At 51.6% G+C, this 17,478-nt stretch overlaps 5 protein-coding genes across 5 annotated transcripts; 2 read left to right on the forward strand and 3 right to left on the reverse strand.

The window, feature by feature from the left end:
- Nucleotides 1-1,361: 1,361 nt before the first annotated feature.
- On the forward strand, nt 1,362-5,696 carry T310_0725 (uncharacterized protein; the record flags this gene model as incomplete). Its single annotated transcript, XM_013476387.1, has 2 exons — nt 1,362-3,083; nt 3,141-5,696. 2 exons carry the CDS (start codon nt 1,362-1,364, stop codon nt 5,694-5,696), a joined length of 4,278 nt encoding a protein of 1,425 aa, XP_013331841.1.
- Nucleotides 5,697-6,976: 1,280 nt separating this feature from the next.
- T310_0726 (RNA polymerase II mediator complex protein (Med7)) lies at nt 6,977-7,824 on the reverse strand (the record flags this gene model as incomplete). Its single annotated transcript, XM_013476388.1, has 2 exons — nt 6,977-7,504; nt 7,570-7,824. The coding sequence occupies 2 exons, from the start codon at nt 7,822-7,824 to the stop codon at nt 6,977-6,979; spliced, it is 783 nt and encodes a 260-aa protein (XP_013331842.1).
- Nucleotides 7,825-8,287: 463 nt separating this feature from the next.
- Nucleotides 8,288-9,403, forward strand: T310_0727 (PAP2 domain protein; the record flags this gene model as incomplete). Its single annotated transcript, XM_013476389.1, has 4 exons — nt 8,288-8,398; nt 8,463-8,556; nt 8,589-8,955; nt 9,022-9,403. The coding sequence occupies 4 exons, from the start codon at nt 8,288-8,290 to the stop codon at nt 9,401-9,403; spliced, it is 954 nt and encodes a 317-aa protein (XP_013331843.1).
- Nucleotides 9,404-10,032: 629 nt separating this feature from the next.
- T310_0728 (Alpha/beta hydrolase) lies at nt 10,033-11,968 on the reverse strand (the record flags this gene model as incomplete). The annotated part of the gene is made up of 6 exons (XM_013476390.1): nt 10,033-10,036; nt 10,085-10,146; nt 10,358-10,421; nt 10,555-10,627; nt 10,914-11,484; nt 11,603-11,968. 6 exons carry the CDS (start codon nt 11,966-11,968, stop codon nt 10,033-10,035), a joined length of 1,140 nt encoding a protein of 379 aa, XP_013331844.1.
- A 1,412-nt stretch (nt 11,969-13,380) lies between these two features.
- T310_0729 (uncharacterized protein) lies at nt 13,381-14,649 on the reverse strand (the record flags this gene model as incomplete). Its single annotated transcript, XM_013476391.1, has 3 exons — nt 13,381-13,882; nt 13,938-14,416; nt 14,494-14,649. The coding sequence occupies 3 exons, from the start codon at nt 14,647-14,649 to the stop codon at nt 13,381-13,383; spliced, it is 1,137 nt and encodes a 378-aa protein (XP_013331845.1).
- Nucleotides 14,650-17,478: the final 2,829 nt, after the last annotated feature.

Below are 17,478 nucleotides of genomic sequence, written 5' to 3' on the forward strand. Positions count from 1 at the left end.
GCAACGACAGCCAGCTGACTAAGCGGAGGAACGTCCTTCCGCTTATGTCATCCGTGTTGGCCAATCAACTGTCAGTCCAGCTTGCCTTTCAACGAACGCAATTCCAGATCCAGGAAATAATTCTTGATTTCTCACGCTATCTCAAGTAGACCATCTGGCGATTTATTTCTTGATCAATAATAATAATAGCTGCTTCCCATTCTCACGTTGATGTCCGATTCGGAGGTCGGGACTCAGGCAGTCCGGCTGCACTACGGAGTAGTAATCACTACGGCATCTCCGCGAAATTTGTTACGGACGTTACGGAGTAGCAACGAGCGTCCCAAGTCCGAAGACCGAGACCAAGACCAAGACTCGGAAGCTGCTCCACAAATAGGAGGCCCTAATGACAGACTTCGATCTCCAGATCTAGGGAGCTAACGATCGGCGGTTCTAACGTTATCAGATCCACCAGACGTCACTGCCTCCGCTGAGTCAGCGGAACAACGACTTTCAGTGAGATTAAAAAAAAAAGACAACAATAGAACAATTGAAACAATTCTCCACTTACAAACGCCCCTGTTTGCTGTATTCATTGCCTCTGCGTCAGCAGTTTCGGAGGACAGCGGAGATACCACAATGAGACATCCATTGTGTTGTGAGAAGTTGCATGCACTCGTCAGTCACCACACAACTCAAGTGCTCAATGCTATTGTTTCGCAAGTTCAGGAAGCGGCTGATCTGCCCTCTCGGATATACGTCAATAGAAGCCGTTAATCGCGTCTGCCGAGCCGAAGAGGCGTATCGACACAATTGAGTCATCTCAGCTTGGAAGATACTCCTCCATACCAGAAGTCTAGGCAATGATCTCGGTTGTCAACATGTATGTATCGGTATCATGCTGCGCCTTAATAAGCGGAATCGGCCAGTCGGGACGACCACGTTCCCGAAGATCCACAGCCGAAACGGCTTTATACTGAGTCTCGCAACGCCGTTCTGGCCCTTCGGCCCCTTGTTCGCCACCGGAAAGGTCCACAGGAAAGCTTATCTGCAAGAGTATTACTGTCTCCAACCAGTAGATACGTATGTATAAATCGTTAGTGCATAGATTAGTATCTCGGATATCGATATTGCCCGAACGGATGGATGGCGTGCCAAAAATCGGCCCGTCAGCCAGCTGGTTGACAACGACGAACTTAATCTAGCTGATCCACTTGTAGCAGACTTGTCTCGAACAAAAGGATAGTCTGCTGCGCCCCGTCTTCATCCGGAATGTCTGCCTGTATAATAAAAGGAACGACCCCTCGGGTGTTGAGGGTTTCTCAGCATACAGCAAACCCAACCCTGGCTCTCCAGGCATGGAAGAAGAGAAACAGGTCAACATGGCCGTCGACATGTCTGAGAGCAGGTCAGACACGGATACGGGGGCCACGCTGTCCCTTGAAGACAGCCAACCAGGCAAGGGGCAGTTTGAAGACGGCAAAACCAACAATGAGAGAGACTGGCACTTGAAGTCCAAAGTCGAAGAGATCCACGCCCGCAATGTCCAGTCCGATTTCAAGCCGCGAGAGCTTGGCGTGACATGGCAAAACCTCAATGTCGAAGTCATCAGCGCTGATGCAGCCATCAACGAGAACGTCATCTCGCAATTCAACATACCGAAACTGATCAAGGAGGCGCGCCACAAACCGCCGCTGAAGAGGATCCTCAGCAACAGTCATGGCTGCGTCAAGCCCGGAGAGATGCTGCTTGTTCTGGGCCGGCCCGGCTCTGGCTGCACGACGTTGTTAAACATGCTTGCTAACCGGCGAAATGGATACGCCTCCGTCACGGGAGATGTCTGGTATGGCTCCATGACCGCCGCAGAGGCCACCCGGTATCGAGGCCAGATCGTCATGAATACCGAAGAAGAACTGTTCTTTCCGTCCTTGACGGTGGGCCAGACCATGGACTTTGCGACTCGCCTCAAGATCCCCTACCGCCTCCCCCAGGGCGTGAAATCTGACGAGGAGTTGCGGGTTGAGACCAAGAACTTCCTGCTCCAGTCGATGGGCATCGAGCACACTCACGATACAAAAGTCGGCAACGAGTTCGTGCGCGGAGTGTCCGGCGGAGAGCGGAAACGAGTATCCATCATCGAATGTCTGGCCACGAGAGGCTCGGTCTTCTGCTGGGACAACAGCACGCGCGGGCTGGACGCCAGCACCGCCCTGGAATACACCAAGGCCATCCGGGCCATGACGGACGTGCTCGGATTGGCATCCATCGTAACGCTATACCAGGCCGGCAACGGCATCTATGAACTGTTCGATAAGGTCCTCGTGCTCGACGGAGGCAAGCAGATCTACTACGGCCCCATGAAGGAGGCTCGACCCTTCATGGAGAACCTGGGCTTCGTCTGTCGTGATGGGGCCAACGTGGCCGACTTCCTGACGGGCGTGACGGTACCAACCGAGCGGTTGATCCGACCGGGCTGCGAGCGCAGCTTTCCCCGGAATGCAGACATGGTGTTGGCCGAATATGAGAAGTCACCAATCTCGGCACAGATGAGGGCCGAGTACAAATATCCAATGACCGATCTCGCGAAACAGCGCACAGAGGCGTTTAAAGAATCTGTTGCGCAGGAGAAGCACCCCCAGCTGCCGTCATCAAGTCCACTGACGACGAGCTTTGCAACCCAGGTCAAGGCCTGCATTGTTCGACAGTATCATATCATCTGGGGCGACAAGGCAACGTTCTTGATCAAGCAGATCTCAACCCTGGCGCAGGCCTTGATCGCAGGATCGCTCTTCTACAACGCCCCAGACAATTCCGGGGGCTTGTTTGTGAAGTCCGGAGCGCTATTCTTTTCGCTGCTGTACAATAGCTTGTTGTCTATGAGCGAAGTGACGGATTCTTTCACAGGTCGACCGGTCCTGATCAAGCACAAGTCTTTCGCGTTTTACCACCCTGCAGCATTTTGCATTGCGCAGATCACGGCCGATATTCCCGTCATCATCTTCCAGGTTAGCATCTTTTCGGTGGTGCTGTATTTCATGGTGGGCTTGACGACCAGCGCCAGTGCTTTCTTCACATATTGGATCATCCTGATCGCGACGACTATGGTGAGTAAAGAATTGGAAAGGTATCTCAGAGCAGGCATTGCTGACAACCGTGTCTAGTGTATGACTGCCCTGTTCCGCGCCGTAGGAGCCGCTTTTCAGACGTTCGATGGCGCCTCCAAAATGTCCGGTCTTCTTATCACGGCTACCGTCATGTACACGGGTTACATGATCAGAAAGCCGCAGATGCACCCGTGGTTTGTCTGGATCTTCTGGATCGATCCGCTGGCATATGGATTTGAAGCCCTTCTCTCCAATGAGTTCCACAACAAGATCATTCCCTGTGTCGGAGTAAACCTGATCCCCAACGGCCCGGGGTATTCGAATCCCGCCTTCCAATCCTGTGCGGGCGTGGGCGGTGCTATCCAAGGCGAGGTGTCTCTGACTGGAGACCAATATCTGGCGTCGCTGTCTTACAGCCACGCCCATCTCTGGCGGAACTTTGGTATCATCTGGGCGTGGTGGGCCCTGTTCGCCGCTGTCACAGTTATCGCAACCAGCTTCTGGCGCTCGTCGTCGGAGAACGGTCCATCCCTGCTGATTCCCCGAGAGAAGGTGAAACAAGTTCGGGCCGTCCAGGCGGCGGATGAAGAGTCCCAGACTCAAGAAAAACGGAGTCCGTCCGGCAGCTCGGCCAACTCCGACTCTGAAGATGGGGTCAATGACACCAAAAATGCCAGTATCGAAGGCAATCTGATTCGCAACACATCCGTCTTCACTTGGAAGAATCTGACGTACACTGTTAAGACGCCATCTGGCGAACGGATCCTCCTCGACAATGTCCACGGATGGGTCAAGCCCGGCATGCTGGGCGCGCTGATGGGCTCGTCGGGGGCCGGCAAGACGACTCTCTTGGACGTGTTGGCCCAACGAAAGACAGAAGGCACCATTCGGGGCTCGATCATGGTGGATGGGCGTCCCTTGCCTGTCTCTTTCCAGAGGTCTGCCGGGTATTGTGAACAACTGGATGTCCACGAGCCGTACGCCACGGTCCGTGAGGCCCTGGAATTCTCTGCCTTGCTGCGTCAGCCCCGTCATGTCCCCCGAGAAGAGAAGCTGAAGTATGTCGATACCATCATTGATCTCCTGGAGCTGCACGACATTGCCGACACTCTCATCGGGCGGGTGGGAGCCGGCCTATCGGTAGAACAGAGGAAGCGCGTCACGATCGGAGTGGAATTGGTGGCGAAGCCGAGCATCCTTATCTTCTTAGACGAGCCGACGTCCGGTCTGGACGGACAGTCGGCCTTCAATACCGTGCGATTCCTGAGAAAACTGGCTGATGTCGGCCAGGCAGTATTGGTCACCATCCATCAGCCTTCGGCGCAACTGTTTGCTCAGTTCGACACCCTGCTGCTTCTCGCCAAGGGTGGCAAGACGGTGTACTTTGGAGACATTGGCGACAACGCGCAGACGATTCGGGAATACTTTGCACGCCATGGCGCGCCGTGTCCCCCCGATGCCAATCCTGCTGAGCATATGATCGACGTTGTCTCAGGGCACCTGTCGCAGGGTCGAGACTGGCACCAGATCTGGTTGGAATCCCCTGAACATGCGAAAATGATGAACGAGCTGGATCAGATCATCGAAGAGGCTGCTGCCAAACCACCGGCAACACACGACGACGGATATGAATTCGCGACATCGCTGTGGGAGCAGACCAAGATCGTAACGCACCGGATGAACGTGTCCCTGTTCCGCAACACGGATTATATTAACAACAAGTTCATGCTGCACATCACGACGGCCCTGTTCAACGGGTTCTCGTTCTGGAAGATCGGTGACACCGTGGCCGATCTTCAGCTTCGCCTCTTCACCGTGTTCAACTTCATCTTCGTGGCCCCTGGTGTCATCGCCCAGCTGCAGCCGCTCTTCATCGACCGACGGGACATCTACGAGACGCGCGAGAAGAAATCCAAGATGTACTCGTGGAAGGCGTTCGTGACGGCGCTGATCGTGTCCGAGATACCGTATCTCTGCATCTGCGCGGTGCTGTACTTTGTCTGCTGGTACTACACGGTCGGATTCCCCAGCGACTCGCACCGGGCAGGCGGGACGTTCTTCGTGATGCTGATGTACGAGTTCGTGTACACGGGCATCGGTCAGTTCATCGCAGCGTATGCACCGAATGCCGTCTTCGCGGCGCTGGCCAACCCGTTCGTCATCGGCCAGCTGGTGTCCTTCTGTGGCGTGTTGGTGCCGTATTCGCAGATCCAGACGTTCTGGCGGTACTGGATGTACTATCTCAACCCATTCAACTACCTGATCGGCAGTCTGCTCGTGTTCGACGTCTGGGGCAGCGAGATCAACTGCGCGGAGTCAGAATTCGCCATCTTCGACCCGCCCAACGGGACAACCTGTGGAGAGTATCTGGCAGAATATATGCAGGGCGTGGGATCCGGCTCCAACCTGATCAATCCGGATGCCACGTCAGGCTGTCGAGTGTGCGAGTACCGGTCTGGGAGTGACTATTTGGCCACAGTCAACCTGCTGGACTATTACTATGGCTGGCGGGATGCTGGCATCGTGGTGATATTTGCCATTTCGTCGTATGCCTTGGTCTATGTGCTGATGAAGTTGCGGACCAAGGCGTCTAAGAAAGCGGAGAGCACATGACGTGGCTTCCTGCATCACAAGTCACCTTGGGGTCTTGGATTTCCCTTGTGTTTCTTCTTCTTCGAATTCTTCTTCTTTCTCTCTTTTCGTTTCTTTTGATTCTTCACTTCCGATCCTCGTGACAAGCGAGTTTTCCCATTTATTTGCATTCCATCAGCCTACCTACCTACCACATTCCCATTATGATCTTAATATCAATAAACAAAAACTTGTACAAAGACATTTGCTATTTTCCTCTCTCTTATTTTTTCTTTTGTTGTACATACATACCGCAGAAAGATGGGCGAAATAGACCATAACAGATGATATAGATCTCATGATGGCATTCTCCAATGGATAAACAGTACAATCAGTCATAAAAAGGGAACTCGAGTGCGTTGATTAATGCAAGTAGATGAGTAAAATTGCCATTACTAGTAGTACTATTACTCATTCTGCCATAAATAGAAGCGTGTAGTATTGACATTGCGAGCATCGCAGTAGAGACTAATCTGGACAAAGTCAGCAAGGTGCTCACACAACACGCTGGTCACATAAATAATGCTCTTGCAGCCAGAAAGGAAATCAGATAGTAGATGCACAATGTAATCAAAAGGCACCGTAGTGCTTTCATATGGGGTTGAAACATATTTTTAGGCATCAATCATCATAATACGGAGCTAGGAGGGCAACGAGAATCACGTACCTATTTGTCAATACACATGAAATTGAAAAATTCAATACCCCATTGCCTGTGTTTAGACCTCAGAAGGTAAAAACAGATTCCAAGCTCGATGAGCCCATTGCAAACCAATCATCACCGTGTAAACGAACTCATTGCCGCTGTCTAGTCCGATGAACTGATTCATAACCTAGACCAGCACCTTATTCTGAAAATGCTCACATTAGAGCATCGACATTGTCATTCCACGATGGAACGGGGAACAGTTCGAAGGGAGGTGGAAAATTTCCGTGTGGTTTTAAGCGCGGCGCGCTAGCGTACCACGTGATGCAGAACGGAAAATCACTATTTCCGAGGAAAGATGTGGATGATCGCGTCCATGGTGCGATCGTATCAAAGTGCTCTTACAAACTGGACATAATCAGTAGTAAGAGCTAATAGTAGAGGCGTACTGTGTCTCCACAGTATAGTAACGCCGAGCGTAACTTGTCCTGTCGAGCTCGATCATGGGAGAAGTCATGGCGTATCGCAGCATCCAGTAGTGAGAAGCAATTGGCTCGGCTCGAAGCTGTGTAGAACCCGCAGAAGTAGAGTTATCGCGTAGAAAGAGCGAGTCAGATCACCGCGGTCGATCCTCATCCTCATTCACGAGAGCCCAGAGCTGGCGAGCTTCCTCGACTGTCTTATCATCTAACTCCACCGGCTTCGGTTTCTCCTCCGTAGCCACCTGCGACGCAGCAAACGCGTCGGCGCCATCAATTTTCAGCTGCTCCAGAAGCTGCTCGATACGGTCTTTCAGGCGGTCCATCTCTCGGATCTCCTCCCTCGTGCGATCCAGCTGCTCTTCCATCATCAGAATCAGGGACTCGCGCGCCTGATGCGGCCGGTAGAGATTCAGCAGGTGGTGTGCATTGATAAAAAGGTTGCGCAAGTCCTCCAGCTTGGGTTCGAATTGCTCCGGAGCCACCGACAGGATCCCCACAAATTCGAGGAAATTGAGCAGGAGGGACTTGCTGATCTTCAAGAGGTAGTAGGCGTGATTCAACGGCGGCGCGGATGGTTCTTCTTTTCCGGCGTCGGTCGCGGGGGGAGAAGGGTAGAGTTGTTCGATGCCTTGTTCCTTCAAGGAAGGAAGAGTAGTCGAGATCTGTGTATGGCACATATTAGCAATCCACAAGATGTCGCAAATTTAGGTAGAAAGGGCCATCTTACGCTTTGTGGCTCCCCAAACACGCTGTACGTGCCCGACTTGGGCGCTTCGGGAGGGATGAGAAAGCGAAGTTCAGGAGGGACCTTCAAGGCCTGCAATTCGGCGGGAGTCCATTTCTTCTTGCGGTACTCTTCCTTTGACTTTGTGCTCTCTTTCTTGATCTGCTCGAGCTTCTCGAGATTCTCTGGAGTGAAGTGCTTCCAGAAGGGCGGAGGAGGGGGGAAGGCGGCGGTAAGACGGGGACCTCCCTCAGCCATAGCGAGACTGAATACCAGGCGAATTGATCAAAGAATAGAGACCGTTGTGTAGTGGAAGAAAGCTCGTTCGCTTTCGCTCGTATGTGTTGGGAGGGTCTGCATGGAAAGAGTTCTCCGTAAGGTGAGGGGAGAAGAAAGACGCAGCGCAGCCTCGAAGCTAGTGACAAGTCATCTCCGCAGCTCGGAGCCTCGTCTCCAACACCCATCACCTAGACATATCCGTTTATTCTGCCATTCGACAACACGCCATTCCATCCTATTGTTGATTGTTTCTTGTCGATAGCGTTCTTAGATTTAGTGTTACACGTGTGTTGCTAGATTTACTGGACAGTTCTGCCAGCGCTTTCTCCGGACACTACCGACATGTGTTACAGGCCTTCGCTATCGCCGTGAATATATCTACAGTCCCAGCATCATTGAATATCCCATGTCATATCATGTCCCCTCGCCCCGAACGAACATGATGCCTCTTTCCACTCAACCAGGCGCCGCAGGAGCGCTAGCCCGGTTCTGGCGTCGCACGTACGCACCCGATTATGTTGCCTTGAGCGTGGTGGCAGTCGGCTGGGTTATGGTAAGTTGACAATTCCGCCTTGCAGATAGAGAAGATCATATGCTGACAGGACACCGAGTAACAGATTCAGCTGTTCGTTCACCCATTCCATCGCATGTTCTCCCTGGACAATGTCGCCCTCCAGTACCCATTTGCGCAGGTGGAGAGAGTATCTGTGTGTACGCGCTTCCCTCCCTCCTACAGTGAACAGACCGGAACATCACTGACATCCATCGAGTGTGGTCGGTCATCTACGCTGGAGTCATTCCCCTGATCATCCTCGTCCTGTGGGGGATCTTCTTCCGTCCCGATGCCCATAAATTCCATGTCACCGTCCTGGGTCTGGTGGTCACGCTGGCCGTGGGCTCCTTTATCACTGATCTTATCAAGAACGCCGTGGGACGGCCGCGGCCCGATCTCATCGACCGCTGCAAGCCCGGTCGAGGAACGCCGGATCACGAGCTGGTGACGTACACGGTCTGTACGCAGCCGAACCAACACATTCTCGACGAAGGGTGGAGGAGCTTTCCGAGCGGACACAGCAGTTTTGCCTTTGGAGGACTGGGGTACTTGGCGATGTGAGTGTGAGGCATTTTTCACACCATCATAAAATATGCATGCTGACAGCTGGTGTGTCTCGACAGGTTTTTCGCCGGTCAGATGCATGTGTTTCGCCCCCGAGCAGATCTGGCGCGGTGTCTGCTGGTATTGGCGCCCCTTCTCGGGGCGTTGATGATCGCCATCTCGCGTTGTGAGGACTATCGCCACGACGTGTGGGATGTGACCTGTGGGGGGCTGCTGGGCATTACGGTGGCCTACATGTCGTACCGGAGATATTACCCGCCGCTGCGGTCGGTGCGATGCCACGTGCCGTACGACAAAAGCGACGTACCGCTGGTCGACGGCTTCAGCAAGCTGGCCGATGACGAGGAGCGGCAGGAGTCTCGAAGTCACCGGACGAGTCCGCAGTGGCAGAGCCCTGAGGAGTCGTTTCAGCTGGAAGAGCCGGCGGACCAAGCACGATGAAATATATCAGGAGCTGTTCCGCTCGTTTTGGTTAGCATCATTTATTTGGTTGAATTAATGATCTATTCGTATCTCGAATTGCTACTATGAACTCCTAGCCATATCTCAAATTCAAAACCTAAGTCATTAATTCATAAACCAGTAATAATGGCATCTTTTCCGGGGCAATTTGTCGAGCAGAACAGATCCAATAGTTGACACAAGAGCAACTCCGCACTCGAAGCGACAAGTATATAACTAGCCATTCACGAGATCCAAATCATGGGACAACCCTCACCCACACACAGAAATCAGCAGGTTGTGGGCAATCAACACCATGATAATGATGTGATATGACATGAATAGATAGTCCTTACATTAGAGGACGCGGTAAAGCAATTCTCAATCCTGTGATGTGAGAGTCAGTCAGACATTAGAGCTATATATAGATAGGTAGTTACTTTATCACCATCTAAACGGGAAAAAAAGAACTGGAATGACAGTGACCACTATAAAGCAAAAAAAAATTAAAAGATGTCCTTAATTAGCAGTGGAAGTCATCATTGAGTATATATAAAGCAAGTCAGTGGAAAGAAAAAAAAAAGGAGGAACTGTGCAATCACATGAAACTACTATGTAATGTACTGTACCTATCTACTTACTCAAAGCAGAGAATAAGAATGATAATACTTATTTACTTACTTATCTAGGTAAGTAAGTATTATTACTCCTCCGCTGTTCCATTTCATGTCCCATACGGGTATCTATAGACATGTATTCTTTTTCTACTCTATTATATTTGCTTATATCTATCTCTCTCTATCTCTATATTGCAAAAAAAAGTATCATCATTATTATCATCTCATAATCATCATCATTATAAAAAAAAAGGCTCCGTTAAGTATTTTCTACTGATAGATGATAGAGTTTTCGCAAAAAAAAGGGCGAAATGACAGAAGAATGTACAGTACATACTTCTGCGCGAACGTCCAGGTTATACGTATGAATACGAACGTAATATTCTCCACCCTCGATCGAACTATATCAATAAAAAAAAGCTATAAGGCCCTGAGATAGATAGCGCAGAGAATGACTTTAACTAGGTGACAATGACATTCGTTCGTCTACTGTTCAATGCGATGCAATAGATGGTGTTAGTTAGTTACTAGTACATGAATAAACCTCGATCGATGATCGGCTCAGCATTGTTCTGGCCACCTAGGTCCACTTCTTCATGCCTATTAGCTGCATTCGGCGCGCGGATCGTCATTGGTAGTCTACTAGGTATGATATCATATGCCCTGTTCCTCAGGCTACATTAAATCCTAACGCTACTTCAGCGGATAAATAAAAAATTATTATTAAACGAGCGTATCTCTATTTACATGTACCCGCTCCTGGGTACCATTAACGGGTATATATAAATATTATGTTGGTAGGTATGTACATACTTGTATAGAAATTATGTAGGTATGGACCCAACGTCCTGACCATCCAACCACGTCGGGGTGTGCAGCTTATTTGTACTTACTGACCATCTCCAGAAGCGCGTCCGCGACTTCCTTCGGGCTGGTGGCATTCAGGTAGTGCGCACCGCCCTGGACGGTGATGAATTTGGTTTCCTTGGAAGAGGTGAATAGCTTGATCTGCTCAGGCGGGTAGGTCAGGCCGTAAGGAGCGTCTTCGGTTCCCTGTTCATTGTTGGCGACAAGCTTCCTGATTGAGTGATAGAGGAACGACTTTCTCACCTGCAACCAGTACACAGGACACTTGATGTCGCCCAACCGGAGCAACAGTCCATCTCTCTCCAGCAGGTTGATCGCCGCCATGCGGACTTTCTTCCGGCCCTCGTCGCCCTTGTAGACGTCCCGGACAGTGGCCTTCCAGAACTCAACCGTCTCGGCAGACACCGCGCCGCTGAAACCGAGACTAGCCACCATTCCCTGCCAGACGTCGTCGATGACAAAGTCGGGCGTGGGGGTCGCGCTGGTCCATTTCTCGATGAAGGGCTTGATGATCGGCGCGGGATCCCAGCAGCCTTTGGCACGCGACTCGGGCGATTCGCTGTCCATGGACGTTCCCAGGGGCAGAAGACCGAGGATCTAGCAAAACAAGAAAAATTCGTGTGTCAGCGCAAGGGGACTGACTGGCTTTGACTAACTACGAGTAATATTCTCGCGACGCAATTCATGTCATTGTCGTCGCTGCCCATCGACATACCCGGTCCGGCGCCAGCAGAGCCATGCGGACGATGATCCATCCACCTTGGCTGGTTCCCAGGGCAAAGGCCTTCTGGATGCCCAGCTTGTCCATGACCTGCAACGCCATGATGGCCGAATCCCAGTAGGTGAACTGCTCGGAGACCGAGCTCGTGGCGCCGTGGCCCAACGGCTCGATGGCGAGGAGGTTCAGAGCATTTGTGAGGTTGGGGTCGTTGAACTGCTCGCGGTACAGCGAGACGGTCGTGCACATGGAGTTGATCAGGACGCAGGTCGGCTTCGAGGCATCGTAGCGGTCGCCAGACAGGGCGTAGCCGACCTTGATGCCCCCGAGGTGGGGGACTTCGATGGTCTTGGAGGCGGCCATTCTTTTCTTAATAAATTCTAGAAAAAAGAGGAGTACGAATGAGGTAATTGATTGATGACGACAGCAAATATCGACGACGGAGAGAACTGTTGGGGATCACAGTTTGATAACAGGGATAACATGCATGAGAGGCAAGACAATGGCGAGAGTTTGAGATGCTGAACGTTTGCCGCGGTGCTGCTCACACCGCCAGTCATCATGCCAGAACCAGATGGGCCATGGGCTTGACGGCCCAAGCCCCCTGTTTGACAGTGGATCCGGGATAATGAGGATCATGATGGATACTCGGGATATCACGCCAATGCCTGGACACCACCGTTCGCGCTAACATGGCACGGCCGGCGGGTGCCCGCGAACCGGTTGCTATCTTGTGTCAGAATGGTAAATGGTCAGCCGTAAAAGGGGGAGTCAATCGAAAATCGATGAAGCAGCTAACTGTCGGTCAGCTTTGTACTGGACCAACTTGCGTCATGCAGATGCTGCTATCTATAGATACGTACGGAGTAGTAGATCGATTCTGCTCAACCATTCTCAGCTTGACATCTTTTTTTCCTGGACAGGAAGCCTTACCATGCTGAACAATAGCAGCCAGTGGAAATACCAAGAACGAGGGCGATGGCTGTACTGGGTGGAGTCGTGGACCATGCTGAAAAACAGGCAGAATTAGTTAAGGTTATTGCTGCTGCGTGGCTCGCGGGGCCAGGGTCCAGCAGCCAGTCAGACTGCATTGTTCCTGCCAAAAGGCGTTAGTGCATTCTGCTGCGTGCGGATCTTGCAGCCAGGGTCCTTTAGTGCTCGTCCTCGGGGGGGTCAAAGCAGCGACATCGCGCAGAAAGGGACCTGTTTGCATGAGAAAAAAGCACTCATCGAGTAAAAAAAAAATCAGCACATCCATACTGATTATACTCTGTACTCCGTACTTCATGCATGCTCGACAGACCTGCATCAGGATCTGTCCGTGCATGGCGATCGATCCATCTATAAACCATGCCCAAACGGGAAACTCTGTCCGGCCGAACCGCTGGCCCTGACTCAGCATCGTGAGGCAGCCGCGCGAATCTTGACCCGCTAGCGCACCGGACTTTGGCTTCTGTCAGTCTGCAGGGCGTCATGTCACTCCACAGAGCCACCGCCAGGGTACCGTGGTACGACTGCCAGAGGGGTCAGTTACCCAGGTAGGCATGTATGCGACGCAAGAGACCGCTGATGAACAGTTCAATGAGATTCAATACAGAGACACCGGTATAGATACATGCACATGGGGAGTATATACACGCGAAATACAGTGATTTTGTACAGTCCAAGTTTTTGTGCCGTGCAAAACAACAAATGACCACCGGCCCCACAGGGGGGTGGTCGAGCAGGCTTTTAGCGCCGGAGGAACGGGTGTCAGTCAGAACAGGTTTCAGGTTTCAACCCTCGACTTGCTTGAAGTCTTTCTGCACGCGGATGCTGTGCAGCGGAACCTCATCTCCGCTCAGGCTGTCGCCCTCGCCCTTCGTGCCCAGCACGCTGGTCGTGTAGACGTAGCCGTGGTCCGGTCTCAGCGTGGCATCCGCGGGCGGATCGCTATGCCCAGTCTCATCCGGCAGCCGGTAGAAGCGCCGTTGACTGTCCGATCGGTTGTGGCCCGCGTTGTTGTCATCCATTGTGGGCCCCGTGCTGAGATTCGACCGCCCTTTCGAAAAGCCCGTCGACGTGCCGCTGCGGAGCAGGCTCGGCATCACGCCCTGGATGCCCAGATGGCGCGCGATAAATTGCAGGGCCGGACGGAGCGTGGGCAGGCACGCCGACGTAATGCCGGCGGAAATTTCAATGGCGGTCCAGCCGACCGTTGGGGCCAAGGTGTAGGAAGAGTCCAGCGAGGTGTAAGAGAAGAGAACGGTAAAGCGGTAGACCGATGCGAAGACAACGCTGTTGCGGTTAGACATTGCCAGAATGAGAAAGGAAAAGAAAAGATAAGACGTACAAGAAACCAAGACCAAATGCAAACGTAAGAGCAATCTTCTGCGACTTTTGTAACTGCAGTTTCCACACCTGGGGAATAGGGAGGATCAAGATGGCCAGGTCGGTGAGAATGGTCGAGGCGGCATTGGCAATCCACGTGCCCACCTGGTTGACACAGCGACCGGGCAGCTGGGGATACCATAGTTTCTGGACGGGAACGCAGATGAAGATGAAAACAAACGTGATGGTGATCACCCAGATGATGACGAAGGCGCCGATGATGTACGCCCATCGCTTGAAATAGGGGACCCGGAAGATGCGGTAGTACATCAGCAGGAAGCTGAGCTTGGTCCAGACCAGGTTGAAGACATAGAGGATCTCGGCGGCGACGAGGAGCTTTGCGATCATGACGACGTTTTCTAGTGGTATCGTATTTGCATGCAAGCCCATGCCTTCCCCAACCATTGCATAGATGAACGCGATGACGAGAAGGTTCCAGCCCTGTTACTCCAGCAGATCAGCAACACAATGCCTCTTCTCATTCTGCTGAAGAGGGTACCCCGGAAGGGAATACAGACCATTGAGAACATGATCATATAGTCATCCCACCACAACTTCTGCTTCCGTTCGTAGCGAGCAAGCATACGAAGGCAGACGGCGACGAGGGCCAGCCCTGTCACCGACCCCGTGACTGCCGACACCCATGGCTGCAGATTGTCTGGGTTGTACGACATTCTGATACCAAGGACACAGTCATCAACGAGGGAAGGCGATCAACGAGACGGCCAGCACAGACAAAGGGGGTATGGCACATGGCCATATATATCTGCGAGATCGGGCAGATCTACAATAATGCTGCACCTCCTGAACTGCAGTTCGTCCCGCTAGTTGATCGCGCTTGATAGGGGCTGTTGGCGATTTGGGATGCTAAGCGAAGATTGCTGCGTCAGGCCCGTCTCGGACGTTCTCCAGCACCTAACCCCTTCCGGACTTAGACAGTGGGAATGGGCCGCTTTCCATGCTTCCTTTTCGAGGAGCGTCCGTTGAATTGGGACGCTAATTTTATCTTGGCCCTCGTTTCCTGCCTCTTTACCAGCCGACGGGTATGCGACAAGAGAGCAGTATTTACTTCTGAAAAGCATCCTCAACACTGTCTTATCTCAATGGAGCTGCCAGATGAACAGACTGTAAACTGAATATGAGAGATTCATCGTTCTACTTCAAAGAGGTCCAAGTACGGCAGTTGAACTTGAGCTATCCCGAGGTAGTGGTCTGGATTTTTGACGTGGCTTGAGCCGGCACGGCATCATCACGCGGTAGTTGGTAATTGCCGCGAAGTCTTGTCGTCAGGACGAAAGTGGGATGGTGAGTCCAAATAGTCTTCTCCCGATTAATGACCTGTCATTTATTAGCTAAAGTATGACAAGCTCTGTAAGGCAGACTCCAGTACGATGGCTCAGTGATCTATCCTCATGTGTCTGCCATCACAGTAACGTTCACCAAGACACGCGAGTACACTGTGTTGTGCATCGTATGATATCGGTCTGTATACGTGTTATACCAACGATTCCTTGCTTGGAGCGCAAGAAACGGCATACCAGCTTGCGGTATACAACTCGCGACGGCACAACGCTTGGATCATTTTCCTGACTTGTAGGCCTAGGCTCGTTTCAAGAATGATTATCACTTCGTGTAAAATTCCTTAATAACGGAAAGGGCTTGGGATTAGCTTTGAACCAAGCTGGCAGATGGGACGGCATGCCTCGAGACGGGGAGTCGAGACCATGGAGACGACAACGGTCGGATCCAGCCACCGCAGCCCTGCCGTCCTATGAGAGCAGGAGGCATTCGTATTCGCGAGCGCGGAAGAGGAAGCCGCGCAGGAGGCAGGGCCAAGGTTTTTTGACGTGCTGAAGGATGCCGTGTGCAGGAAGGCGCGATCCGCAGCTGATGGCAGCGGGTGCGCGCTAGCCCCGAAACGGCAGGCGGGGTCCCGCAGGCTGGGAACGCTAATGCAGCAAACAGAACCTTAAATCCTTCCAGCGCCAAGCCGCTAGCCGATCGTTTTCTTCTTCCGGCACGGCGCATTCCTCTTTCCCCGACGGCTCCCAGTTCCGCCCCATGCGACCCGGCAACCATCGGCTTCTCTCAGACCTCAACCGACTGTACAGAAGTCCTCTGTGGAGCAGAGAACCAAAAATCAGCCGTGTACAGTGGAGGCTGCTATATTCGCGGTTTCACCTGCGAACCTTCAACAGTTCATTCATTTTTGCACAATTCCAGCCGTTTTTCTGCCTTGCCTATCTCACCGCCCACAAGGCGGTTCTCGGCCGGATTTGCGGAAACCTCTTCTCAACCCTAAGACAGGTCTTGAATCAGGTTAGACAGATGACGCGGCAGGCTTGGAGAAGATCGAGCGACATTTCCTCCATGCCTCAAACCCTACAAATGGATCGTAGGATCACTGCCAATGAACCTCAGACTGTGAAGAAGAGATGATGACGGATGGATTCGGTTGAGTACTGTCGAGCCGCACGCTTCACGACTCCCTGGTGATTGTGACACATGTTTAGGTTATGTGGATTGACGATTTACAACATACCTGAAATACTGCGCATGCTCCGCGAAAGGCTACGACTCTACAGCCTTACATGCAGTTGCTACAGAGGGTCTTAAATCAGGGTCGGCCAGAGAGAAGCTGTGGTCAGAATTAGTGTTGAATTTGAGCAGAAGCAGTCAGTTCAAAACCTTACAATTGGAAATTGTCTCCATCTATATCACGAGTCAGGACAGGCTTAGGTATCGCTACTGTCGTCTTGACATGACAATTCGCTTACCAGTCTTTTTTTTTTCTTTTAGAGAAAAAAAAACAATTTTCCCCCTCAACATCTTTTGATTTCCTCACTGCTTTCTGCATCCGCAATTGATACCTCATAGGGGGTAGTATCATGGCAGCCGTGCATAAGGCTTCCAAGGGACTTCTTCCACGGAACACTCTCCATGCTGTGTGTGCCTGTGGACACAGTATTGTGCATATTACTGAGATATCGCGAAACTCACCTCCATACATATAAGCCGGAACTAGGCGTATTTGACCTCAAGAAGTCACTACTGCAGTCCTTTTAATCTATGTGGGCTAGCCTGACCATGCAGCGCGATCTAGGTATAGCTCTAGTAATCATTCATATTGGACTTTGACCTCAGAACTAAATGAAGAAAGATGTAACTGTCTGCGAAGACAATGATTGCATACAAGTATTGTATGTGGATTCATGAGCTTATAAAAACGTCTCATCTCTCTATCAGCTGATGATTAATCAGGGATACGGATGCTGAAATAAGCATTATGTAACAGGTCATCAAGGGGAATGGAGAAGCTTGGATTCGCGGGGAGCTAGATGCTAGCTGGAGACCCCATATAGGCTCGCAGCTGGGTCTGGAACATGCTATCGTGGACAAGTTGATAGATGTCTGAATATCAATTGCCTAGTGTATAACTCAGCGTATATCTCTTCACCTCAATGAAACGAGATTTGTATTTACACATAGAAGCAGCAATTGAA

Source organism: Rasamsonia emersonii (assembly GCF_000968595.1).
Source record: "Rasamsonia emersonii CBS 393.64 chromosome Unknown ctg1118621759960, whole genome shotgun sequence".
Lineage (NCBI taxonomy): Eukaryota > Fungi > Ascomycota > Eurotiomycetes > Eurotiales > Trichocomaceae > Rasamsonia > Rasamsonia emersonii.